Genomic DNA, 25506 nt, shown 5'->3' with positions numbered 1-25506 from the left:
AAAGTTAGCCTCAGTACCTGACTAATATAATTGGCTATATAGCCATGTACTGAGGTAGGGTTACAATATTCTTCACACAAATAATACATCAAAAACTAACACACAAGATAAAGAAAACATCTTTAACCTTACAGTGCAGGACCTTGAAAAGCACAGTGGTACTGCACAACAGCTGGCACTCAGGGGCTGGCACGGAGTGAACAGGCCAGAAGAGTTCGTGATGGAGGAGGGAGAGGGGGTGGGAGAGGGCAGAGATGAAGGGCCATCGGCAACCGGAGACGGAGGGCAAGCAGTCATCACTCACGACTGATGTGACTAGACGTGCAAATGCACATTTGCATTTTAGAAAGTTTGCAACTTGGTTCATATATAGGCGACTTACCATACCTTGTGATAACCTATAACAGAAAAGAGTCTGGAAAAGAATATATATATGTGTGTGTGTGTGTGTATAACTAAATACTTTTTTGTATACCTAAAACATTTCAAATCAACTCTAACAAAAAACAAAAACGTTCTGCTGATCAAAACAAAGCACAAAAACATACCTGTGGGCCATCTGTCTGCAGCCTCTGACTTAGTTTCCTGACCACGGTTTAGTGGGACCTGGGTGCCACGCATGAGTGATGAAGAACAATACAGTTAAAATCATGGGCCCAGAGAGGTGGACTGATACGCATGGTCAGCTGAGGTCTTGGATCTGCTCAGCAGCAGCTCCCTGACCATGAAGAGGTGCTGGTCGTCACCTGCACAGCTGAGCAGTTCCTTTCCTCTCCTGGCACCATCCCCGAGGGATTAACAAAGTGACACCATCATCAGCAGAGCCCAAAACCCACCTGGAGCCCCGAAGCCCCAGTGTTCCTGGGGCTTACACAGGACCAGAGGCAATGCAGGCCAGCGAACCCCAACCAGCTCAATGACAGCCTTGGGGTTCTTCCTCGTAACACCTCAGGGTTACGCCTCCACCCCGTCCCCTTTCCTTCCCTTGGTCCCTGAGGGACAGATCCACCTCTCGTTCGAGAAAAGAGAAGCATGGCCTGGTCTGACCTGTTTGAGGAGTCACGTGACATGCGGTAACAGCAAATGTCCCAAGACCTGCTCCTCCCTCCAGCTCCCAGGCGTGTTTGCAAAGGGTTGGGTCCACTCTGCCCACACGGGAAGTGCCAGGCAAGGGCAGTGAGGCTAAAGGCAGAGGGAGGAAGCCCCTCGGGCAGCTCTGCTGGTGCACGGGCAGCAGCGTGAGGACCAGGAGGGACTCTCTGGTGGACCCAGGGAGCCCAAACACAGCCCAGAAATTCAGGGGTCACTGTGCTCACGACACACGTCTTAAGTGACCCTCTCAGCATCCCTGTGCCCCTGCCATGTGGCAGTGGGTCGGCCCTTGCCACCACCAGCCCCGCTCAGGGCTAGCCACTTCTCAAGGGCACTCCCAACCTCTCTACCCCCGGCCGAGACATCCAGCTACGTGGCTGGCATTTCTGTGGCATTTCTGTCACACTCTTTCTCACCGAGCCTTCTCCCCTGCCAGACCACCCCTTCACCAAGGTGGGGAGGATGTTGGATCAGAAATCAGACCCCTGGGACTCCCCTGGTGGTCCAAGGACTGAGCATCTGCCTTCCAATACAGGCAACCCAGGTTCCATCCCTGGTCTGGGAACATGCCACATGCCGCGGAGCAACTAAGCCTGTGCCCCGCAACGACCAAGCCTGCACGGTCTGGCGTCCATGCTCGGCAACAAGAGAAGCCATGCAGTGAGGAGCCCACACACTGCAATGAAGACCCAGCACAGCCATAAATAAATCCATAAAGAAAGAAAGAAATCAGACTCCTGTCCTTCACCAGCCTCACGGCCACAAGCAAGACACTCCATCACTCTGCACCTTGATTTACTCATCTGTCAAACGGGATTCGGAGAGTACACTCCGAGGAATGAGAAAGCATGTCAAGTGTGTGATACAGAGCCTGGCACACAGTAAGGGCTTAATATTAGTTGCTATTATTATTACTGTCACCTTGATCCCCAAGTGACTATTTTCACGAATGCTGTCCACCGTAAAACCTGCCCAGCCAGCTGGTCCTGAAAGACCCTCTGCTTCTCCTCCCACCCCGTCAAGTCCTAATCCTCCTCACTTCTCCCCACATGCCCTTCCCTGACCACTGAGTACCCCATCAAAGTCCCTGGGGCTTTGATAGGTCCTTTTGCAACTTATCAAGTACTGCTTTGACACATGACTCCCTACAGAATTGGACTGTTTCTTACCTGCCAAGGAAAACTACACAAAGGCATCATCCCATCTCCCAAACTGACCTGGAAACTCCTCACCTTGACTGTTTCTTCCACACCATCTAGTCTTCCAGTGAAAGTGAAAGCGTTACTCACTCAGCCGTCCAACTCTTTGAAACCCCATGGACTGTACCTCTGTCCACGGAATTCTCCAGGCAAGAGTGGGTTGCCATTTCCTTCTCCAGCCAGTCTCATTAAACACACTGGAAGGATCTCTCCATCCACTCAGCCATCTCTCTGCTAGCTCCTTAGCTGAGCTTCAGGGAGAACCACATGACTGGTCTAAAGCCAAGCCCACCACATCTGAGCATCAGCACACCTGGGCTAGAGCCTTACTCTTCCAACAAACTCACTGAGTGAGCTTAACAAACCCTTCCCATTTCTGGGCCTCAGTTTCCTCATCTGTACTATGGGTAGAAGGAGCAAGCCCAGTGGAGCTCTGAGTGCAAAGAAACCCCACACCCAAGAGGTTACAAGCCCCTGAGGCCCTCCCGGGCCTGAGGAGCCCTGTCCAGGCTCTGCCATAGCCCCTCTTCTGCTCCACACCTGCCAACGAGAAGGGACTGCCTTCTCCCAGCACCCTAGAGATGAAGTCTGGATTCCTGGCAGATCACCTCAGATTAAATACAGATTTTTTAATAGTGAAACCATGCCAACATGATTCTAAATTCATGGTTCCAGAATTTCCCTTTGTAAATAGAACCAAAACATCAGTCATAAAACTAAAATTCCACTCACAACCCATGAAACTTTCTCTGCTAAATCCTGGAGGGCTTCCCTCCTGAGACATTCTCCTTACATAATTTCCTGCAGACATTGACACTGGAGACCCCCACCCCACCCATACTTGTGTCCCACCATACCTCAAGAAGAGCCTGTGTTTGCAAAGCCCCCAAACTCAATGGGTACATGGACACAAGAGCTTGTGAGCAAAGCCAGCTCATCTGGAGGGTCAGGTTTAAATTAAAGAGGGATTTTCGTCTCTTTCCAATTTGATAGAAGAACTCAGTGGCAGGTCCTGGGGCCCCGCAGGCCTGGCAGTAAGGACAGTTATGAGGCACTCCTTCCCCAGGGAAATTCAGTAGTGGGGGGGACGGACCCTACGTGGGGTCCTCAGTGTCCAGGGAGGCTCACACAGGCTAAAGAGTCACCAGTTTCACTTCGGAAAGGCTCAGAAGCAGATGCACCTGTCTGAGGATCCTGGCCATATGGCTGAATCCTCATTTACTGGCAGAAGCAAGACCGAAAGGTTGGGCATAGTTACGTCTGTTTTCCGGGTCATTTTTTCAATATAATAGGAGACACCTGGGTGCTCAAAGGAGAGCCAGGGACTTGACAGACCCAGTCTCACTGCAAACACCCCAACAGCCCTGAGCAGCAGGTACTTTAATTAGCACTGGGAAGCAGAAGCCCAGAAAAGCTAGGTCACCTGCTCACAGAGACAGCCAGGAGGTGCCCACCTGCACTACTGGCGTCAGGGGCTGGCACTGGTGAGCGGCTCTGTCCTGGGCACTGGAGAATGCCCACCAGCAGCCTCTCTGGCCACAAAATGCCCCCTCACCAAGTCATGACAACCAAAAACATCCCCGGAAATTGCCAGACGATTTGAATTTGGGAGATAAAATAGACATATTTGGGTCTATAGACACATTTGTTCATTTGGGGCCAAATGACCCCAAGGCAGGCAGAATCCGCCCTAGGAAAGAAACCCTGAAAGCCCTGACTCCTCCCACATGCAAAGCTTTCCAGTGCTGTGCTAGTTTCTACACCACAGCACAGCGAGCCAGTCATGCGCACAGCTGTACCCCCTCTTTCTCTAATCTATTCTCATTCAGGTCACCGGAGAGCAGCAAGCAGGCTTCTCGGCAAGGTCTGCACTGCACGGCAGGCTCTCATCGGCGCTCTCCTCTCGGCATGGTCTGCACTGCACGCCAGGCTCTCATCGGTGCTCTCCTCTCGGCACTGTCTCGGCACTGTCTCTGCACTGCACGCCAGGCTCTCATCGGCGCTCTCCTCTCGGCACTGTCTCTGCACTGCACGCCAGGCTCTCATCGGCGCTCTCTTCTCGGCACTGTCTGCACTGCACGCCAGGCTCTCATCGGCGCTCTCTTCTCGGCACTGTCTGCACTGCACGGCAGGCTCTCATCGGCGCTCTCCTCTCGGCACTGTCTCTGCACTGCACGCCAGGCTCTCATCGGCGCTCTCTTCTCGGCACTGTCTGCACTGCACGCCAGGCTCTCATCGGCGCTCTCCTCTCGGCACTGTCTCTGCACTGCACGCCAGGCTCTCATCGCGCCTCTCCCACTGTCTGCACGCCGCCAGGCTCTCATCGGCGCTCTCTTCTCGGCACTGTCTGCACTGCACGCCAGGCTCTCATCGGCGCTCTCTTCTCGGCACTGTCTGCACTGCACGGCAGGCTCTCATCGGCGCTCTCCTCTCGGCACTGTCTCTGCACTGCACGCCAGGCTCTCATCGGCGCTCTCTTCTCGGCACTGTCTGCACTGCACGCCAGGCTCTCATCGGCGCTCTCTTCTCGGCACTGTCTGCACTGCACGGCAGGCTCTCATCGGCGCTCTCCTCTCGGCACTGTCTCTGCACTGCACGCCAGGCTCTCATCGGCGCTCTCCTCTCGGCACTGTCTCGGCACTGTCTCTGCACTGCACGCCAGGCTCTCATCGGCGCTCTCCTCTCGGCACTGTCTCTGCACTGCACGCCAGGCTCTCATCGGCGCTCTCCTCTCGGCACTGTCTCTGCACTGCACGCCAGGCTCTCATCGGCGCTCTCTTCTCGGCACTGTCTGCACTGCACGGCAGGCTCTCATCGGCGCTCTCCTCTCGGCACTGTCTCGGCACTGTCTCTGCACTGCACGCCAGGCTCTCATCGGCGCTCTCCTCTCGGCACTGTCTCTGCACTGCACGCCAGGCTCTCATCGGCGCTCTCTTCTCGGCACTGTCTGCGCTGCACCGCAGGCTCTCATCCGCGGTCTGTTCCATTCTGCTGTTGCTGTGGTTCATCGCCCAGTAGTGTCTGGCTCTTTGGGACCCCAGGGACGGCAGCACTCCAGGTGATGACGGTGCCTCACCACCTCCCGCAGTTTGCCCAAGTTCATGTCGCTTCTTTCGGGGATTCCATCCAGCCATCTCATCCTCTGATAGCCCTCTTCTCCTTCTGCCCTCACTCTTTCCCAGCATCAGGGACGTTTATACCATGTGAAAAACAGAGGCTATTATACAGAGCATCAGTAGTGTATGTATGCCAGCCCCAGTCTCCCAATTCCCCCCACCTCCCTTTCCCCCTTTGGTGTCCATACATTCATTCTCTTCATTCTCTGCATCTGTGTCTCTATTTCTCTCTGTAAATCAAGTCGTCTTTGCCAATTTTTTTCAGATTCCACATACATGCATTACTATACTACATTTATTTTTCTCTAACTTACCTCACTCTGGTTGACAGTCTCTTCTCTAACTTGGTGGAGATCTCAATCAAGGGCATGCTCCCTCCCCTCTTTGCTTTTAATCTGGATTTTTGCTGAGTTAGATTTATTTAACACTTCCTTCACTGTGGTGTATAAAATTAAACAGCCACGGGAACTGGATGAAAGTACAAACTTCCAATAAGACCAGTAAGTCCTGGGGATGGAGCGGGTACCATGACTATAGCTAACACTGCTGTGTGGTAGGCAGGCAAGTTGCTAAGACCACAAAATTCCTCACTACCAGGAAAAAAAAAATAAACTGTCTCTTTTCCTTTTGGGGGATCTATCAGAGACGATGGATGTTAACTACGTTTATTGCGGTCATCATTTCATAATGTACATAACCAAGTCGTTACGCTGTCCATGGAAACTTACATAGTGTGGTATGTCTGTGTTATCTCCATAGAACTGGAAAACAAAGAAAAAAGGAAATTACTCTGCAAAGCAAAACCTAAGATAGATATGTTTCACAGCTATCACTCTTCCCTTAATTCAAAACTGTAACCAAGCAATTAAAAAGGACCTCTTGATAAACAAGGTACAGCACAGGGAACTATTTTCAATAGCCTATGATAAACCATATGGAAAAGAGCAGGATAAAGGTTGTCTATGTGCGTAACTGAGTCACTTTGCTGCACAGCAGTAATTAAACACATCATTGAAAATCAATCATACTTCAATAATTTTTTTAAAAATGACCTCCTGGTGCTACACAAGCACCACACACCCAAAGTCATAAAAAGGGGTTTAACTTTGTAACCAGGGCCCTGCCCAAAACTCCAACTTTTTAAAATAATATTTATACACTAATGAGCAATAAATAACTAAAAACATTTCAGATACTTGCCCCAAAATACTGAAAGTATTAAGCTTCTATATTTTCTCTTAAATAACTTTCATTCTCTGGACAAACAATGGGAGATGTGGGGATCCCAGGGGAAGCAGGAAATGTTCTGGCTGCTTTTCAAAGACCTGGCTTAGTAATTAACTAAGCTCCCGCGGTTCCAGCGTCTTCAGGCTCTGACGGCGTGTATCTTTGCCATTGATCCAAGTGCGACAGCTGGGCAATATCAGATCACCTAGAATTTGTCTTCCTCCTTGTCCCCCAGGAAGCACCAAAACAAACCCTCCTTTCAGATAAGACGATTTTACAGAGCTTTTGAAATAAAGGGGTGGGCAGGCAGCCAACAGAGATCTGGGAGAAACCTGGCCTGGCAAGAGAGCTGGGAGCTTCCCAGGATGAGGAAAGGAGAGTCGTGGTTTCAGGTGGCACTCTGTGACTTGTCTCCACCTCGTTCATAAGACACCAGAGAGTAAAGTCAGATTCCCCTGGCTCTCAAAGGGTAGAGCCTGATCTCAGAGAGCGTGGGGCGGGGGAGGGCAAATGGTTCTGATCAGCAGCTACTGGGCGTTACACGCGTTATCCCCAAGTCCATGCAACCCCATGAGATGCTTCCTAACATCCAAACCCAGAGGAGTTTTCTACTTCCTAAACACAGCTTCTTTGTTTATTTCCTTCCAGCTCTCATAACCATGTAACCAGTAACAGACACAGGAGGGCTGACCCTACTGCAAGCCAGGCAGAACTGTACACACACACACACACACACACACACACACACACACACACAAAGGTACCTTCACCAACAGGCACTAAAACTGCCTTTCCCTCCTCCAAGTTTGTCTACAGTCTTCAAATAGTTTTCCATAATGATTCCAATATATTAAAAAGCTGTATGATTCTGCAGGTGGAACACCAGATTGATTAATATGTATGGGAAATAAATTTAATTATAAAATGAATATGTATGGGAAGAGACAGTGGCTCAACCTCAGGAAGAAGTGGAGATCTGCAAAAACAAGTAGAGAGATGCCCAGTCATACCCAAGAGAGGACAGATGAGAAAAGACAGCAGCTAAGAGGTCTGACTAATAGAGCAGACCCCAAAAGTTCTCACTGCCAGGAAAAAAAATCTACTTTTTTTTTTTGGAAAACATTAGAAATTCAGATAATACTAAGTGTCAGATATGATGGGAGGATCTGAGAGTCCCAGATACTGAGGGTGGGAGGGTAAGCTGATACATCCTCAAGGAAGCCAAGTAACAGCACCCCTGGGACCCAGAAGCCCCACTGCGAGGGGTCCACCCCAGACTCTTACACAGGTCCTCAGGAGAACACATTTAAGGGGGCAGCAGACAGTCGAGTGCACAGAGAGAAAATGAATAAATGTCCGCTGAAAGGAAATTCAGACAATGTAGAAATATATCATAAATAATAAGTACATAATAAATAAATAATAAAGAATCATGCGGACATAGAGAACAGACGTGTGCACACAGCCGGGGATGGAGAGTGCAGGATGAATTGAGAGAGTAGCATTGAAACATATACATTACCACGTGCAACACAGACACCCAGTGGGAAACTGCTGTGTAACACACAGAGCTCAGCCCAGCGCTCTGTGACAACCTAGAGGCTGCGGTGGGGTGGGGGGTAGGAGGGAGGTTCAAGAGGGAGGGGACACATGTATGCCTAAGGCTGATTCATGCTGACGTACAGCAGAAGCCAACACAACGTTGGAAAGCAATTACCCTCCAATTAAAAAAAAATGTTTAAGTATCTCCCACAGTCACGTGTGTACACACAAAAAATTCTTTGCACATTCATATATATATTAATTTATCTATTTGATGAGATCATACTACACATGCTTTTAGTAACCTGTTCCACTTAACAGTATGTAGTGTTAGACCAACATCATTTTTCACAGCTGCACAGTATTCCATTACAAAGACTACCATAATTTGTGTAATCAACTGTTAGATATCAAGCTTACTTAAACATTTTCACTATTAAACAGAACTGCTCTGAACTTCATTGATCATGCATCTTTGCTTCTTCTTTGAAGTAATAAAATTTGAAGCAAAGAATAGATATCGCAGTAAAAAATGTGTGTACCTTAGAAATGGAATTGCTTGATTAAAAGCATATACCTTTCTTTGCTTCTAAGTTTAACAGTTTCCTTGGATCCACATTCTTTCTGCTGTCTAGTAAAGTGACTCCTTCAGGGAAAACAGACACGTGGGCTAGCAATAACACGTACTACACTCTCCCCCTCTTCTCCGTATCCATCGTCATGGAAATGGTGGCCCCCATCCGGACAAACTCCTACCTCACAGGCTCCTTGCACTAGCCACATAGCTCATGACAGAGACATTCTGGGAAGCACCAACAAGGCAAAATACTTAGGGGTTCATTCATTTGCTAAAAATATCCGTATTAGATGCCAGCTTGTGCTTGGAGCCCCAGGAGGCGTTAGAGAGGCACAAATGAGTACGGGCCAGTCTTGTTCTTAGGAGCCCTCCACCTGGGACATCCAGTGACGCTCTTGACCCCGAGTCAAAAATTCAAATCTCGAGTGTGCTCTGGGAGCACTGGGGGGCCCTGGCTGGGGGGCTTCTCAGAGGAGGTGACACCCCAGCAGGCAAACAGCAGTGAGCTGGTCACGACGTCTTGGCAGCCGAGGGGACTTGATGCAGAAGATCGGAGTGACATGCGGAGCTAAGGCCACAAGATGCCCCTGGAGGACCCCTGGACGTCCAGCAGGGCTGGGGCAGCTGGCAGAGCTGAGATGGAGGCTTGAGAGGGAACGGGACCCCAGGTACGAAAAGCCAGCTGGTAGGAACACTGAGGAGCCCGTGCCTGCGGGGATGGGAGGGCAGAAGGGTGAGAACAGAGGAGGATGCACGGGAGTGGAGACAAGGCTGGCTGTAGGAACACCGGGCTGAAGGACACTGCTGTGACTCTGGAGACAGAGCAAAGTGAGCCAGAAGCACCAGCAGGTGGAGGGGCGCCCCGGACGCAGGGAGACCGGGGGCAGAACGGCCAGGACATGTTCACTGCAGGCCAAGGAGCTAGGAGGATGTCCACCCAGGGCAACAGGCCTTCAAGAAGCCTGACGAAGGCAGCCTGCAGGGGCCTGCGGAAAGGCCACAGTATACACCCTGGGCTTGCAGTGTTCTAGAATCTACTATACAACTTAGCCCACACTCCCTGGGCTTCCCTGGCTGTTCAGACAGTGAAGAATCTGCCTACAATGCAAGAGATCCAGGTTCAATCCCTGGGCTGGGAAGATACCCTGGAGAAGGGATAGGCTACCCACTCTAGTATCCTGGGCTTTCCCTGGTGGCTCAGACGGTAAAGAATCCACCTGCAATGCGGGAGACCTGCCATTCAATCCCTGGCTTGGGAAGATCCCCTGGAGGAGGGCATGGCAGCCCACTCCAGTATTCTTGCCTAGAGAATCCTCGTGGACAGAGGAGCATCGGGGGCTACAGCCCATGGGGTCGCAAAGAGGCAGACGCGACTGAGAGACTAACACTGTCACGGTCACTGAGATGCAATTTTCCTCTCTGCCAAGGAGCACGTGGGGCCGGACTGTCTACCATCAGGGCCTTTCCCAGCTGTCTGATGCTGTCCACATCAGAACCGGGGTGCCAGCTGTCCCCCCTGGAAACTCGACCCCACAAGAAGAAGGCCATAACCTGCCTCTCCTGAGAAGTCGGACCCTCTCTGCACAGTCAGCTCCCTGGCCGGCAAGGGCCCGTCCTCTCCAGCTCAGACGCGCACCCTCACATCTGGCCGCAGGCTGCTGAGTGTTCTCCCGCCTCTCCTGGGTAATAAGGAGCAGACTGGCAAAATAGTTCAAATACCTTCTGAAAAAGTACACCGCCTTGTGGGCTGGGAGGCCTATTTTGAGCAAAATGTTTCAAACCCCCAGGCTCAGAGCTGCTCTGGGGCATTCATGTTCAATGTAACCAAGTGATTGGGGAGGCCGTAAAGGATGATGGACACATCCGATGATGGCCAGGCCGTGCCTGGGCACAGGATGGGACGTGCCCACCCTCCAGGACCGTCTGTTGAGTGGGGGAGCCACCAGCCTGACATGAGAAGGGCCATCTGGAGGATGAACAAGTTTTGGGCTGGGGGCAGCCAAGAAGGGAAGGGACCTCCTGGCCCCTATGTGCAGGAAAACGACCCAGAGGAAGGGACGTGGGAGCCGGGCCCCGGTGGACGCGTGCAGTCACAGTAAGCGTGTGGCAGGGACAGGCCCAGGAGCGGAAAATACACAAGCTGGCAGCCGGGAGTGTAAGGAGAGAGGTGACGGGTGGTCCAGAGAACGGGCGGATGGCCTCAAGGTGCTCCAGGGCTAATTTCAAGGCGCCCGAATGCCACACCCAGGTAGTGGCTACAGGGAGCCACTGAAGTTTGCAAGCAGAGGAAGGAGGGCAGGGGGAACGATGGGGTGTAGAGGGGATCAGGGGGTCAGCACACAGGGGAACAATGTGGCTGGAGCCAGGAGAGGGGAGGAGAGGGGATGGAGGAGGGGACTGTGGGCCCACAGCGCTCCCTTCTCCACTTTTTCAGGACCACAGGCATATTTAATCCTGTGGACCCACAAAGAAACACCTTGCCTCCAAGTCACACAGCAACCAGCAGCAAACCTCAAGGGAGAGCTCCCAGACCTGCCTTTGCAGATCTGGTTTCTGCTCCTGCTCTGAAAATGCTCGTAAGCCCCTGGCCCCAAACCTCCAACAGCTGATCAAACACCCAAGCACTCTGTGTAAACTCAGAAGGGGAGGGAACAGGCTGTGCCAAACTGACACACATACGCCCAGATTTCCGGGAGGCCCGCCGGAGTAACAGGATACATTTAGTTCATTTCCTGCAAAACTAGTATTTCCCAGCCATGGGGGGAAACGCAGCCCTCCCTGCAGTGCCTGTAGCCCTCTCCAGCTCCCGACTCCAGACAGTCTTCCTAATTTCCCACTTTCTCCTTGAACTTGAGAAACCTACAACAGCCTCTCTGAGATCTCTCACATCTAGGCAGAAAGTCACCAAGGTCACCAAGGGCCGCCAAACGTCCTGGAGCCCAGCTCCAACTCTCTGGCTCAAAAAACTGTGCCTCCAACAGGTATCCTGGAATCAGCCCACCCGATAGACACTGCTTCTTTTGGTAGCAGAACCAATGAAAAGAAAAAAAGCAGGTGGCACATCAGAGACCCGAAAAGGAAACAGAGGGTGGGGCAGCAAGATGGGTACTGTGGACCTGGGTTCGAATCCTACTTCCACCATTGAGTTTACTTGGATAAGCCACCTTGCCTCTCCAGAAAATTTTTCATCTGTGAAATAAGTATAAAAATAAAATCTGCGTAAGGCTATCAGAATTCGAAGCGCTACTGTTAGTGTCAAGCATTAGCGGAAAGTTAAAAGGAATTCAATATTTTATACATGTATACTTTTACGTATACATATGCATGTGTTACGGGCTTCCCTGGTGGCGCGACTGGTAAAGAACCTGCCTGCCAATGCGGGAGACAGAAGAGCCACGGGTTCGATCCCTGGGTCGGGAAGATCCCATGGAGGAGGGCATGGCCAACCACTCCTGTCTTCTTGCCTGGAGAATTCCATGGACAAACGAGCCTGGCGGGCTACAGACCATGGGGTCGCAAAGAGTAGGCCACGACTGAGTGGCTGATCACATATCTATACATATACATATGTATACATTTATCGTTCAAACAGGAGAAAATTCTAGTGTGCAGGAGGGAAAAAGCCTGCGGGGCAGGGCCGAGAGTCCCGGGGTAGGACAAGTGCAGCCCGGCACCGGGGCCGGAGCGTCTGATGTGCGCGCTGATGCCGAGGGCGCGCGGAGACGGCGGGGCGGCGGGGCGGCGGGGCGGCGGGGCGGACTGGCCCGCGGGGCTGCAAGGGGCGGCGGACCCACCTGAAGACTCGCAGCAGCAGGCAGGCGATGAGGAAGGCGGTGAAGGCGCAGGCCACGATCACGGCCGCCTTCAGGGTGGGCAGGTCGCGGAGCAGGCTGGAGATGCGGGTCACCAAGGCGTCGCCGCTGCTGTTGGAGCCGCCGCCGCCGCCGCCCGCCGCCTCCCCGGACCCGGTGCCGGTGGCGTTCCCGGGCCGCGGGCCGGGCGGCGGCCGCGGCTGGCGCTCGGCTCCGGGCTGCGGAGGGGCGGCGGACTGGGCTCTGCTGGCGCGGGCGGCGGGCGCGCCCAGGAGCGCGAGCAGGAGCAGCAGCAGCAGCAGCAGCCGCGCGGGCGGCGGCGCGGCGCGCATGGTTGCGGGCCGGCGGCGCGGGGGCCGGGCGGCGCGCGCGCGGCGGAGCCCCGAGTCCCGCAGCGGCGCGGCGGCCTGCCCCGGGTCCTCCCGCGGCGGAGCCCGGCGGCTGCGCGGTGCTTGGCAGGAAGCTGCGGCGCCCGGAAGAGTCCGCGCCGCCCGCGGCCGCGGCCGCCGCCGCCACCAACACGTTGCACCGAGTCATTCGACGGGCCACGGCCCCACGTGGGCGGGGCAGGCCACCAGGCCGGGTGCGGGCTGCGCTGTTCCCCCGGGGACCTGGGACACCCTGGGAGAAGTAGCAGTCGCCAGGAGCTGTGCTGCACGTCACACGTTTTATCTCTTTGATATCATCAGCCCCCTTAGGAGACAGGTATTGCCGTTACCCTCCTTTAAGAGTTGATTTAGCTCCCAGCAACTCAGATTGTGCCAGGGAACCAAAGACTCCATTCTACAGATGCGGAAACCGCAGCCTCCGAGGTGAATGAAGCGTGCGGCCGAATGCCCTGTGCACTGTGTATATCGTTCAGCGTCTCCCCAGTCAGCTTCTTTTTTCCTAAGAGTTTCTTATCTCATGGCTTCGCTATTTCAAACATTTTGCACCTGTGCTTCTGAACTGGATTATGCTGCGTGCTAAGTAGCTTCAGTCGTGTCTGATTCTTTGGGACCCTATGGACTGTAGCCCACCAGGCTCCTCTGCCCGTGGGTTTCTCCAGGCAAGAATACTGGAGCGGGTTGCCAGGCTCTCCTCCAGGGGATCATCTTCTCAACCCAGGGATCCAACCCAGGTCTCCCGCATTGCAGGTGGGTTCTTTACCACCTGAGCCACCAGGGAAGCTCAGTGTGCATTCCTGCCTTTGTGCCTTTGCTGTAGAATAGTCTTCCTCCTAGGGTGAAGTTTCAGCCCCCAGGGAGTAATTGGCTTGCTGCCTCTGGTTTGCAAGCTAGATGATAACTTCAGTGGAGAAAGACAGTTGAGGATGTTCCCGTGTGAGGCCCAAAGGTGGGACCTGATGAAGGGCACAAAGGGCCTTCCTGGATCGCTAGGAACTATCCTGCAGGCCTCGGATTCCACCTTTCAGCATGAGGCTGGATCCCGGCCGGAAACTCTCTGGTGACATGAGAGCTTAAGCATTCAGCGACCTTAAACAGCTCACTCCTGGGCCTATTTTGTGAAGAAAAAAAAAAAGCAACAGGTAAATAAAATACAGTACAATGTATCAGTTTGCTATTGCCGCCTAACAAATTATCCCCAAACTTCTCAGCTTAAAACACACACACATTTTATCAGGGTTTCTGTGGTTTAGGAATCTGAGCATAGCTTAGCAGGGTCCTCTGCTTCAGGGTCTCTTACAAAGGTGCAGTCGGTGCTGGTGGCTGGAGTCTCATCTGAAGGTTCAACTGGGGAAGGATCTGCATCCACGCTCAGTCAGCGGTTTTTGGCCAGATTCGGCTCTTCATGGGCTACTGGACTGAAAGCCTCAGTTCCCCACTGGCTATTGGCCAGAGGCTGTGCACCGTTCTTACCGTGTGGGCCTTTCCAGCATGGCAGCTCGCCTCATCAAAACATGCATGTCTAGGACTTCCTGGTCTGGGAAGACCCCACGTGCCGCAGAGCACCTAAACCCACGTGCCTCAACTACTGAGCCCAAGCTCTAGAGCCTGCAAGCCACAACTACTGAGCCCACGTGCCCTAGAAACCATTCTCTGCCACAAGAGAGACCACTGCAATGAGAAGCCAGAGCACCAGAGCCAGAAAGCAGCCTCCAGTCCTGCAGCTGGAAAACGCTGGTGTGCGGCAACACACACCCAGCATAGCCATAAATAAATATTTTCTTTTAATATGTAAGTCTAGAAGGCAGTGGAGAAAGTCTGTTAGCAAGACCAAAATCGTTGTCTTAGGAAACCTGACAACAGAAGCAACATCCCAACACCTTTGCTGTATTCTGTTGGTTGGAAGCAAGTTACAGATCTCATCACAAGGGGAAGGGGGATATACAAGGGTGAGCGTATCCAGAAGCAAGGATCATTGGGGCCATCTAAGAAACTGCCAGGAGACCCGGGTTCAATCTCTGGGCTGGGAAGATCCCCTAGAGAAGGGAATGGCTACCCACTCCAGTATTCTTGCCTGGAGACTTCCATGGACAGAGGAGCCTGGTGGGCTATAGTCCATGGGTTGCAAAGAGTCAAACATGGCTGAATGACTAACACACACACACACACACACACACACACACACACACACACACATGAAGCTGCCTGTCACTTATAATGTGATACATTTTGATTTACTGGGATGAACAACAAGCAGGTTATCAGAAGTCAACACCCAGGAGGTACTATTTGAAATGCATGCTGAATAGTCCAGCATGCCTCAGTGGTGAGAAATTTGGACAGATCACAAGCTTTAGGTCTCTCCCAACTCTCTAAAATACCACTTTATGTCAAAAAATGTGTTGATAGAGAGCCAGCACTTTATCATATCATCATGATAGAATTCAGAAAAGAAATTTCTTAAAGAACCACTGCTTACATCCATGATTTTGCAGGACTGCCCTCTAAGGCATAAACCTCAGATATCACAGGCTTAGATTTTTGTCCTTATCAGAAATCCCTGCATGGAGAGTTAAAGAAGTCCTGGGTTTTGGAGCCTCTATTCAGGATAAGAGGTTTGACCACTGAGTGGCCTTGGCTGAAAACTTACCCACAGAATCCAAGTCTTTAATGTCTAAAGTGAGGATGGCCATACTTAGCTCAGAAAGGTCACTGGAATTAACCCTAAGAAGGGAGAAAACATTTGTCTCCTATCCTTCTTTTACCACAATTCATGGACTGGGGTAGACGTGCTTGATTGTTTAACACCGAGAATTACATAACTTAACACCAAGAATGTACATAAATGTTAGATTATTTTAGTAAAGTGAAACTTTAGAACCTTTCCTTCTTCCTGATTACTTGCTGTGCAAATCATCACAATGAAGAACTTACTTATAAACTGCCCTAGAGTTCCTTAAACATTTTGAATCAACTGTTGACTTAAAAAATATCCACAACCTAAAAGCTGAGAGTTATGTTTTATTCAGTGGGAATTTTTAGGACTTCAAGCCCAGGAGACAGCATCTGAAGTGACCCTGGGAGAACTGCTCTGAAGAGGTGAGGGAAGGAGCCAGGTTATATAGAGGTTTGGCCACAAAGTACAGGTAGTCTGAACGTCACAAGATGACTGTTGATTAAAGAAAACCAGATATCCCAAATTAAGGAATTTAGCGCTTCTCTTTGTACGGGAAGATGCAAGAGTCTGGGCTCACTGGAATCATCCCTTCTCTACGCACCTCCTCTCTCTGGGGCCAGTATCCCGTGTTTTTTCCATCCTGGGCTTCCTTGGGGCTCCCTGTAGGGAGTGACTGCAGGCTGATGCCTGCAGGTAGCACGTTTTCTTCTCCTTCCTGGGTGTTCTTAGGCCTCACCACCTCATATTGGAGGGCTGCAATTGCTGATGGCTGTGACATCCTTATTTACTGATATGGCGGGAAATGCTTCATTTCTCACAACCAACCACAAACAATAATCTTTTTAACATAGAACACTGGTGACTGGCGACAGAAAGCAACTTGGCTGATTTCAGGAAAAGAGAGTTTATCGGAAGCATGGTGGATTGCCTCTAGAATCAAGGGCAAGCTAAAGCAGAAGTTCTAAAAGTATGGTCTGGGGCTCCTGGGGTCCCTGCGACCCTTCCAGGGAAACTGAAAAGTCAAAATGAATTCTGTAATAACAGTAAGGTGTTATTTGGCTTTTTCATTGATGATGCAAAAGCTATCATGATGAAAACTGATGCTTTAGCATGAATTAAGACAAACTGTACTCTTAGTAGGAGAAGGCAATGGCAACCCATTCCAGTACTCTTGCCTGGAAAATCCCATGGATGGAGGAGCCTCGAAGGCTGCAGTCCATGGGGTCGCTAAGTCAGACATGACTGAGCGACTTCACTTTCACCTTTCACTTTCATGCACTGGAGAAGGAAATGGCAACCCACTCCAGTGTTCTTGCCTGGAGGATCCCAGGGACGGGGGAGCCTGGTGGGCTGCCATCTATGGGGTCGCACAGAGTCAGACACGACTGAACTGACTTAGCAATAGCAATACTCATAGTAATTGCATTCTTTATGACCATGCACAGCAGGGAAAAAAAAAAAAAGAGTCACTTTCACTTTATAATGTCCTTGATAGAGTCATGAAATGATTAAACCTTGGCCCTTGAGAAGGGAACATTTTACTGTTAGATGTGATGAAATGAAAAGTATGCATAAACCACTATTTCTGCATTATGAGCCATGATGACTGTCTCGAGATAAAGCAAGTGTGCGACTCTTAGAGCTGCACACTGAACCAGCCACTTTTTTCATGGAATGTCATTGTTAATCAAAACAGTGCCTGACAAACTTCAGACCTGGTCCTTGGCAGTGCCTGCTAAGTCGCTTCAGTCATGTCTGACTCTTTGCAACCTATAGACTGGAGCCTTCCAGGCTCCTCTGTCCGTGGGAGCCTCCAGGCAAGAATCCCGAAACAGGTTGCTATTACCTCCTCCAGGGGGTCTTCCTGACTCAGGGATCAAACCTGCATCTCATGTTTCCTGCAGTGGCAGTCAGGTTTCTTTACCTCTAGCGCCACCTGGGAAGCCCCAGGTCTTTGGCGAGCACTTTCTCAAAAAATGAGCAAGAATGAGTCAGTCGTTTCAATGATAGTTACTGATAGTATTGTAAGCAATGACAAAATTCAAACCTTCAAGCTAAAATCTCAATTTTGAGGAAAAACTTGTCAGTTAGGACTTTCTGCTGTGAGCTAAGCAACTTCCTAATACTGCAAGTCTTTTTTGATGAGCTTGATGGTCTTTTTGATATTATATATTGAAATATGTCAAAATTTGGAAGATCTGCTTAAATCAGCAAGCCAGTTCTTTCCTACATGGCCAAAGCACAATGTTACAAAATTATGTCTGGCTGAAAATTCCATTCAAAGTGCAAGATAGACCAATGGATTTCAATGAAACAGAGTACAAAATTTCACTGATATGTTTCCAGACTTCACAGTTGAACTAATCTTTAAGAAACTACTGCTCACAAATTTGGGTGTGAAATTAAAGGAGTATATCCATATATCTGAAAAGGTTATTAAAATCCGCTTCCCTTTTCTAGCTGCATATCAGGGCAATGCTGGATTTTTTTTTTTTTTTTCATTTCTCAACCCAAACAACAAATTGCAACACAGTGAATTCAAAAGTGAATGTGAAAACCTACCTATTTTCTACTGTCAGACATTAAGGAGTTTTACCAAAAATTGTTAACACAATGCCACTCTTCTGGATTTTTAAAGAAAATATAGTTATTTTCATAACGATGTGTCAAAGTTAACATATTTATTATTTTGTTTCTATTTGAATTAATATTTTTAGGATATTGTTGTTGTTCAGTCACTAAGTTGTGTCCAACTCCTTGTGACCCCATCAACAGCAGCATGCCAGGCTCCTATGTCCTTCACTATCTCCCAGAGTGTGCTCAAAGCCATGTCCATTGAGTTGGTGATGCTATCTAAACATCTCATTCTCTGCTTTTGCCTTCAGTCTTTCCCAGCATCAGGGTCTTTTCCATTAAGTCAGCTCTTCGCATCAGGTGGCCAAAGCACCAGAGCTTCACCTACAGCATCAATCATTCCAGTGAATAGTCAGGACTGATTTCCTTTAGCATTGACTGGTTTGATCTCCTTGCAGTCCAAGGGACTCTCAAGAGTCTTCTCCAGCATCACAATTTGAAAGCATCAGTTCTTCAAAGCTCAGCCTTCTTTATGGTACAACTCTCACATCCATACATGACTACTGGAAAAACCATATTTTTGACTATACATACCTTTGTCAGATATGCAGATGACACCACCCTTATGGCAGAAAGCAAAGAAGTAAAGAGCCTCTTGGTGAAAGTGAAAAAGTTAGCCTAAAACTCAACATTCAGAAAACTAAGATCATGGCATCTGGTCCCATCACTTCATGGCAAATAGATGGGGAAACAATGGAAACAGTGTCAGACTTTATTTTGGGGGGCTCCAAAATCACTGCAGATGGTGACTGTAGCCATGGAATTAAAAGACGCTTGCTCCTTGGAAGGAAAGTTATGACCAACCTAGACAGTGTATTAAAAAGCAGAGACATTACTTTGCCAACAAAGGTCCATCTAATCAAAGCTATGGTTTTACCAGTAGTCATGTATGGATGTGAGTTGGACTATAAAGAAAGCTGAGTGCCAAAGAATTGATACTTGGTGGTGTTGGAGAAGACTCTTGAGACTCTTGAGACTCCCTTGGACAGCAAGGAGATCCAACCAGTCTATCCTAAAGGAGATCAGTCCTGAATATTCATTGGAAGGACTGCTGCTGAAGCTGAAATGCCAATACTTTGGCCACCTGATGCAAAGAACTGACTCATTAGAAAAGACCCTGATGCTGGGAAAGATTGAAGGTGGGAAGAGAAGGGGATGACAGAGGACGAGATGATTGGATGGCATCACTGACTCAATGGACATGAGTTTGAGTAGGCTCCGGGAGTTGGTGATGGACAAGAAGGCCTGGCGTGCTGCAGTCCATGGGGTCACAAAGAGTCAAACACAACTGAGCAACTGAACTGAACTGAACAAACCTTTGTCAATGAAGTGATGTCTCTGCTTTTTAATATGCTGCCTATTTCCTTCCAAGGATGAAGTGCCTTTTAATTTCATGGCTGCAGTCACTGTTTACAGTGACTTTAGAGCACAAGAAAAGAAAGTCTGTCACTGCTTCCGCTTCTACCCCTTCTATTTGCCATGAAGTGATGGGACTGGATGCCATGATTTTAGTTTTTTCTTTAGTGCTGAGTTTCAAGCCAGCATTTCCACTCTCCTCTTTCACCCTCATCAAGAAACTCTTTAGTTCCCCCTCACTTTCTGCCATTAGTGTGGTATCATCTGCATATCTGAAGTTATTGATATTTCTCCTGGAAATCTTAATTCCAGCTTGTGCTTCATGCAGCCTGGCGTTTCTCATGATGTACTCTGCATATAAGTTAAATGAGCAGGTGACCATATACAGGCTTGACATACTCCTTTTCCTATTTGGAACCAGTCTGTTCTTCTATGTCCAGTTATAACTGTTGCTTCCTGACCTGCATACAGGTTTCTCAAGGGGCAGGTCAGGTGGTCTGGTATTCGCATCTCTTGAAGAATTTTCCACAGCTTGTTGTGATCCACACAGTGAAAAGCCTTAGTGTAGTCAATGAAGCAGAAGTAGATGTTTCTCTGGAATTGTCTTGCTTTATCTGTGACCCAATTAATGTTGACAATTTGATCTCTGGTTCCTGTGCCTTTTGGGAACCCAGCTTCTACATCTGAAAGTTCTTGGTTCACACACTGCTGAAGGACCTTGACTTTACCTTACTAGCATGTGAAAGGAGATCTCTTGCAGTGTGAAGTCAAGTGGGCCTTAGGAAGCATTACTATGAGCAAAGCTAGAGGAAGTGATGGAATTCCAGCTGAGCTGTTTAAAATCCTCAAAGATGATGCTGTTAAAGTGCTGCACTCAATATACCAGCAAATTTGGAAAACTCAGCAGTGGCCACAGGACTGGAAAAGATCAGAGCAACTATAAGAGAAGAAATTTAGTCCCATAAACCTGTTATGCCTCCATTTCCTCACCAATAAAATACATATAATAAGAGAACCTGTCTTATGAGAGGATTTTCAGAACTAAATGAGTTAACACCTAAAATATGCTTAACACAGTATCAAAGAAATGGCAGATGGTCAGCAAATGTTAATTATTGAGATGTCAGAGCAATGAAGAAGGAATGTTGCAATAACTGAAAATACTTGACTGTAAAATTGTTTTTCCAACCTTCAAGTCTCACCAATATGCAAGGGAGTTTCCAGTACCCTGCATGGGACACCTCCAGGGACAGCTGCTGAAGAGCAAAGCTAGCAAGTAACCTAATCCTCCAAAAGATCTACGTTCCCTTTTCCCTGGGATGAACAGGGCTTCCCAGCTGGCGCTAGCGGTAAAGAACCCACTCACCGATGCAGACGACATAAGGGACGTGAGTTCAGTCCCTGGATTGAGAAGCATCCCATGGACAGAGGAGCCTGGCAGGCTATGTCCACAGGATTGCAAAGAGTGGACATGACTGAAGCGACTTAGCATGCGTGTAACAGCTGACTTAAAATGGAAGGCTGCTAAAGAAAAAAGATTAGGAGGAAATGTATCAACACATAAACAGAAACAATCCCGAAGTGTGCGGTCCATGTGAACCTGAAAGTGCTGGTCGCTCAGTCGTGTCTGACTCTTTGTGACCCCATAGACTGTAGCCCTCCAGGCTCTTCTGTCCATGGGATTCTCCCAGGCAAGAATACTGGAGTGGTTGCCATTCATGTCTCCAGGGGATCTTCCCAACTCAGGGATCAAACCTGATCTCCTGCATTGCAGGCAGATTCTTTACCGTCTGAGCCATGGGGCATTTATATTTTCTTCCTTTCCTTACCAGAATATCCTAGTCTCTGCGCAACCTTGTGTTAATTTTGCATTTATTTTTTAACTTGTAGTGTATATTTTGAATCTGAACAATTTTGTTGCCTAAAATGGATTATGACATGAATCCCCTTCTTAATATAACTCTGAGGGAAAGGTCTGCAAAGGTGACCAAAGATCAGACATCAGAGTGTGAGTAAACGGGAAAGGTGGGCTCTAGAACCCCAGAGCAGTCTCTCTCCGTTTCTGCCCCACATCCACACCTTCATCAGAAATAATTTTTAAGGACAGACTTAATAGGAGTGAAGAAGTTCCAGGTAATAATGGCCAGCATTCACTGAGCTTTACACGCACAATCGCATTTAACCTTCCAGCTCTATATTACAGATTGGAAATGGGGGCTCCCAGCAGTTTCTCAGTTTAGGGACTTGAGAAGAATACGCGAGCTTGGGCAATGAGAAGAAGAACAGGCTTGGAGAGGGGTCCCTATAGGCTCTGGGCGGGGTGGGTTATTTCTACTCCAGTTTACAGAAGCAGGTGACCAACCATCTTCCTGAAGGGCACCTGAGGCAAAGAAGTGGAGGCAACTCAGCAAGAAATCCGGAGGGGGCGGGGGGCGACCCCACAGTGACTCAGCCCGTCTTTCATCTTTTCCTTATTATGTCTTCTGGAGGGCTTCTTGCCAGAGCGGCAGTTATTTCATGGGCTGGGCACCGTGGGGAGGGAAGAAGCACATGACACATGGCCTCTGGTCTTAATGAAAGCCATTCTGATTCACAGACAAGACCTACTGGCTGGTAATCGAATCACTTGTAAACAAAGTTTCCAGACCCAAGAGAAAGGGTCAGGGAGAGTAGGGAATGGATTTCACGTGTACCATACAATCATTACTGGAGAGGTTCTGACAGAGGACTAATGTTTATACAGAGCCCACCGTGTGCCAGGCTCCACCTCACACATGGCATTTCTTCAGTCCTACCAGCAACCCTGTGGTCTGTTTCTCTCCCCCTATGCCTGGGAAGTGCCCTATTCTCGACACAGTGCTGTGAATCTCAGAATGCATTTAAAAGAATAGTGCTGGCTTAGACTGAGAAATTTCTGGAAACCCGTTCCAAACCTCCTTTGTACTGGCCCCGGTCACTGCTACAAAACATACTCCTGAAATACCAGGGAAATGCTACCTTCAAGACAAATTCTAAAATGCGCTCCTTTAAAGCTAAAAAGAAATGATACAAATGAACTTATTTACAGGACAGAAACAGACTCACAGACCTAGAGAAGGAACCTCTGGTGACCAGGAGGGTAGGAAGAGAGGAAGGGATAGTTAGGAAGTCCGGGATAGACATGTACACACTATGGGTACCAACAAGGACCTCCTGTATAGCCCAGGGAAGTCTGCTCAGGTTATGTGGCAGTCTGGGTGGGACGGGAGTTTGGGGGAGAATGGATACATGAGCCCCCTTTACTGTGCACCTAAAACTATCACAATGTTGTTCATTGGCTACACTTCAGTATAAAATAAAAAGTTAAAAAAGAAATAAAATAAAATGGGGTTCTTGATGCTTTTGAACTGTGGTGTTGGAGAAGACTCTTGAGAGTCCCTTGGACTGCAAGGAGATCCAACCAGTCCATTCTGAAGGAGATCAGCCCTGGGATTTCTTTGGAAAGAATGATGCTAATGCTGAAACTCCAGTGCTTTAGCCACCTCATGCGAAGAGTTGACTCATTGGAAAAGACTCTGATGCTGGGAGGGATTGGGGGCAGGAGGAGAAGGGGACGACAGAGGATGAGATGGCTGGGTGGCATCACTGACTCGATGGACGTGAGTCTGAGTGAACTCCCGGAGTTGGTGATGGACAGGGAGGCCTGGCGTACTGCGATTCATGGGGTCACAGAGAGTTGGACACGACTGAGCGACTGAACTGAACTGAACTGATACACAGTTTCTGCCTTCCACATAATAAAGGGAGTTGTATTTCTTCCCCTTTTCAGTGCTTGCTCCGTTTCCTCCCATTTCTCCTAGGTCGGCTGGGAGGTCTGGAGGAAGCCCCCCGAGGGGAGGCCGGGGGCAGGTGGCCAAATGGAGGGGGACGCCTCACCTCTCAGTCACTGGGTCACATAGTCCACGACCAAGTGGCCAGGCAGGCAGAGAGGGTCCCGCAGCGCTGGTTCCCGGCAGGCTGTCCCCTTCCCTCTCTGTGTGCCAGGCAAGTGAGTGTCCTGGTAACCTCACACGTGCTGGAGCTCTGGCCCCGTGACATGGGCTCTGATGTGAAGAGGAAGACCAGAAGAGGACGGAGTCCACCCAGTCTGACTCGGGAGGGTGATCAGCTACCGGCAAGGCTGCGTGAAGGTTCCCACGGTGCAGGGCTTTCTGTTTTAAGCTTATGCATTTATTTATTTACTTGTGGCTGTGCTGGGTCTTCACTGCTGTGCAGGCGTTTCTCTGGCTGCGGTGCTCAGGCTTCTCCTTGCAGGGGATTCTGTTGCTGTGGAGGACGGGCTCATGGCTGGCGGGCTTCAGTAGATGTTGGTCCCGGGCTCTAGAGCACAGACTCGATAGTTGTGGCGCACGGGCTGAGTTGCTCTGCGGCAGGTGGGATCTTCCCAGACCAGGGATCGAACTTGTGTCTCCTGTATTGGCAGGTGGATTCTTCACCACTGAGTCACCAGGAAAGCCCAGGACTTCCCATTTTGAAACCACGTAACTATATAGTGATGAATGGAAGCTAAATTTTTGGTGGTGAGCATGCTGTAGGGATGAGGTAGCAATATAATGTTGTACATGTGAGACTTATGTTATAAGCTAATGTTACTTCAATGAAAAATAGTTCTGATGTAGAATGAAAGTTAAAAAAAATAAAACATAAACCAGTTGGTCCTGGACAAACCAGGAAGAGTTGGTCACCTTACCCACCCTCTCCCTGTCCAGGGACTGTGATCTCTGCCCACGAGCACACCCATCCTGTGTGTTCCCCAGCGGCAGGCTCTGATACCAGCTAATGTTTATTGTTTACTCCTTGTCAGGCGCTTTCCATATCTGTCCCCTTTACTCCTCATCACAGGCCTAGGGAGAAGATATCATTAGCACCTCCTTTCACCGATGAAGAAACTGAGGCTGACAGAGGGTGAACAACTTGAATTCGCAATTCCATAAAACCAGCCTGCTGACCACACTCGAGTATAGGAAGGATTTCCGTACTCTGCTTTCTGAAGTTTGGCAGAGCAAGATGGAGGGAAAGAGGGAGGAAATGAAGGGAGGAAGAGAGGGGAGGGGAGGTGGGGGAGGGGAGGTGGGGGAGGGGAGGGGCAAGGGGGAGGGGAGGGACAAGGGGGAGGGGAGGGGCAAGGGGGAGGGCAGGTGCAGGGGAGAGGAAGATGGGAGGCGGCCAGGGAAGCAGGAGGAAAGAAGGAAAGGAGGCTGAGAGAGCTCGAGTGAAGTGGAGAAGCCCCGACGGTTCTCGGGATCACACACCGCATCCCAGCCGCCAGCAGCATCCTCAGCGTGCTCCAGCTCAGCTCGCCCGCAGAGCGGACAGCACCAGCCGCAGCGCATTTTACCCCCTGCGAGAACTGAGGGTATTATCATATGATATTCATGCCTATTTTCATAAATAATTCACCTTTTTTCTTTTCTTTTCCTTTTTTTTTTTTTTTTTTTGGCACGAAAGTAAAACAGCCTGAAGCTAGAACATTTAAAAGGAACGCTGGTGCCTTATTCATAAAGTAATAATGTGCTGGTTTGCCAGACGGTTTGTAAAACGTCCCGAAGCTAAAATACGCCAAGTTCTAGGTCTATTTTTAGCCAGGAAAAGGCCTCCTTATATCTTTCTCAGTTCACACTTGATAAGGGCGGTTGTTCTGCTGTCTCTGAAACGGGGCTTTCCCAAATCAGTTGCATTCGCACAGGGAACTCTTAAAGATAGCTTGGTGGATAAACATATTTATGAAATTCAAACACCTTGACACAAATGCTTTTTTTAATCATACAAAAATAAATTGTAAGCAAAAGGATAATGGTCAACCACGCCTGTGGGAAATGGGGCCACAGAGTTCACCTTTTACATATTTT

General features: G+C 49.5%; 1 protein-coding gene across 1 annotated transcript in view; it reads right to left on the bottom strand.

Moving 5' to 3' along the window:
• The window catches only part of FAM174B (family with sequence similarity 174 member B), a 40906-nt gene extending 27882 nt beyond the window's left edge, over nucleotides 1-13024 (bottom strand). Inside the window, exon 1 of the mRNA XM_018066481.1 lies at nucleotides 12548-13024. Within this exon, the coding sequence (XP_017921970.1) occupies nucleotides 12548-12897 (350 nt within the window). The 5' untranslated portion in view covers nucleotides 12898-13024. The remainder of the gene's footprint in view (nucleotides 1-12547) is intronic.

This window comes from Capra hircus, chromosome 21, assembly GCF_001704415.2.
Source record: "Capra hircus breed San Clemente chromosome 21, ASM170441v1, whole genome shotgun sequence".
Classification (NCBI taxonomy): domain Eukaryota; kingdom Metazoa; phylum Chordata; class Mammalia; order Artiodactyla; family Bovidae; genus Capra; species Capra hircus.
Note: the sequence above shows the minus strand (reverse complement) of the source record. Positions and strands in the feature narration are given on the sequence as shown.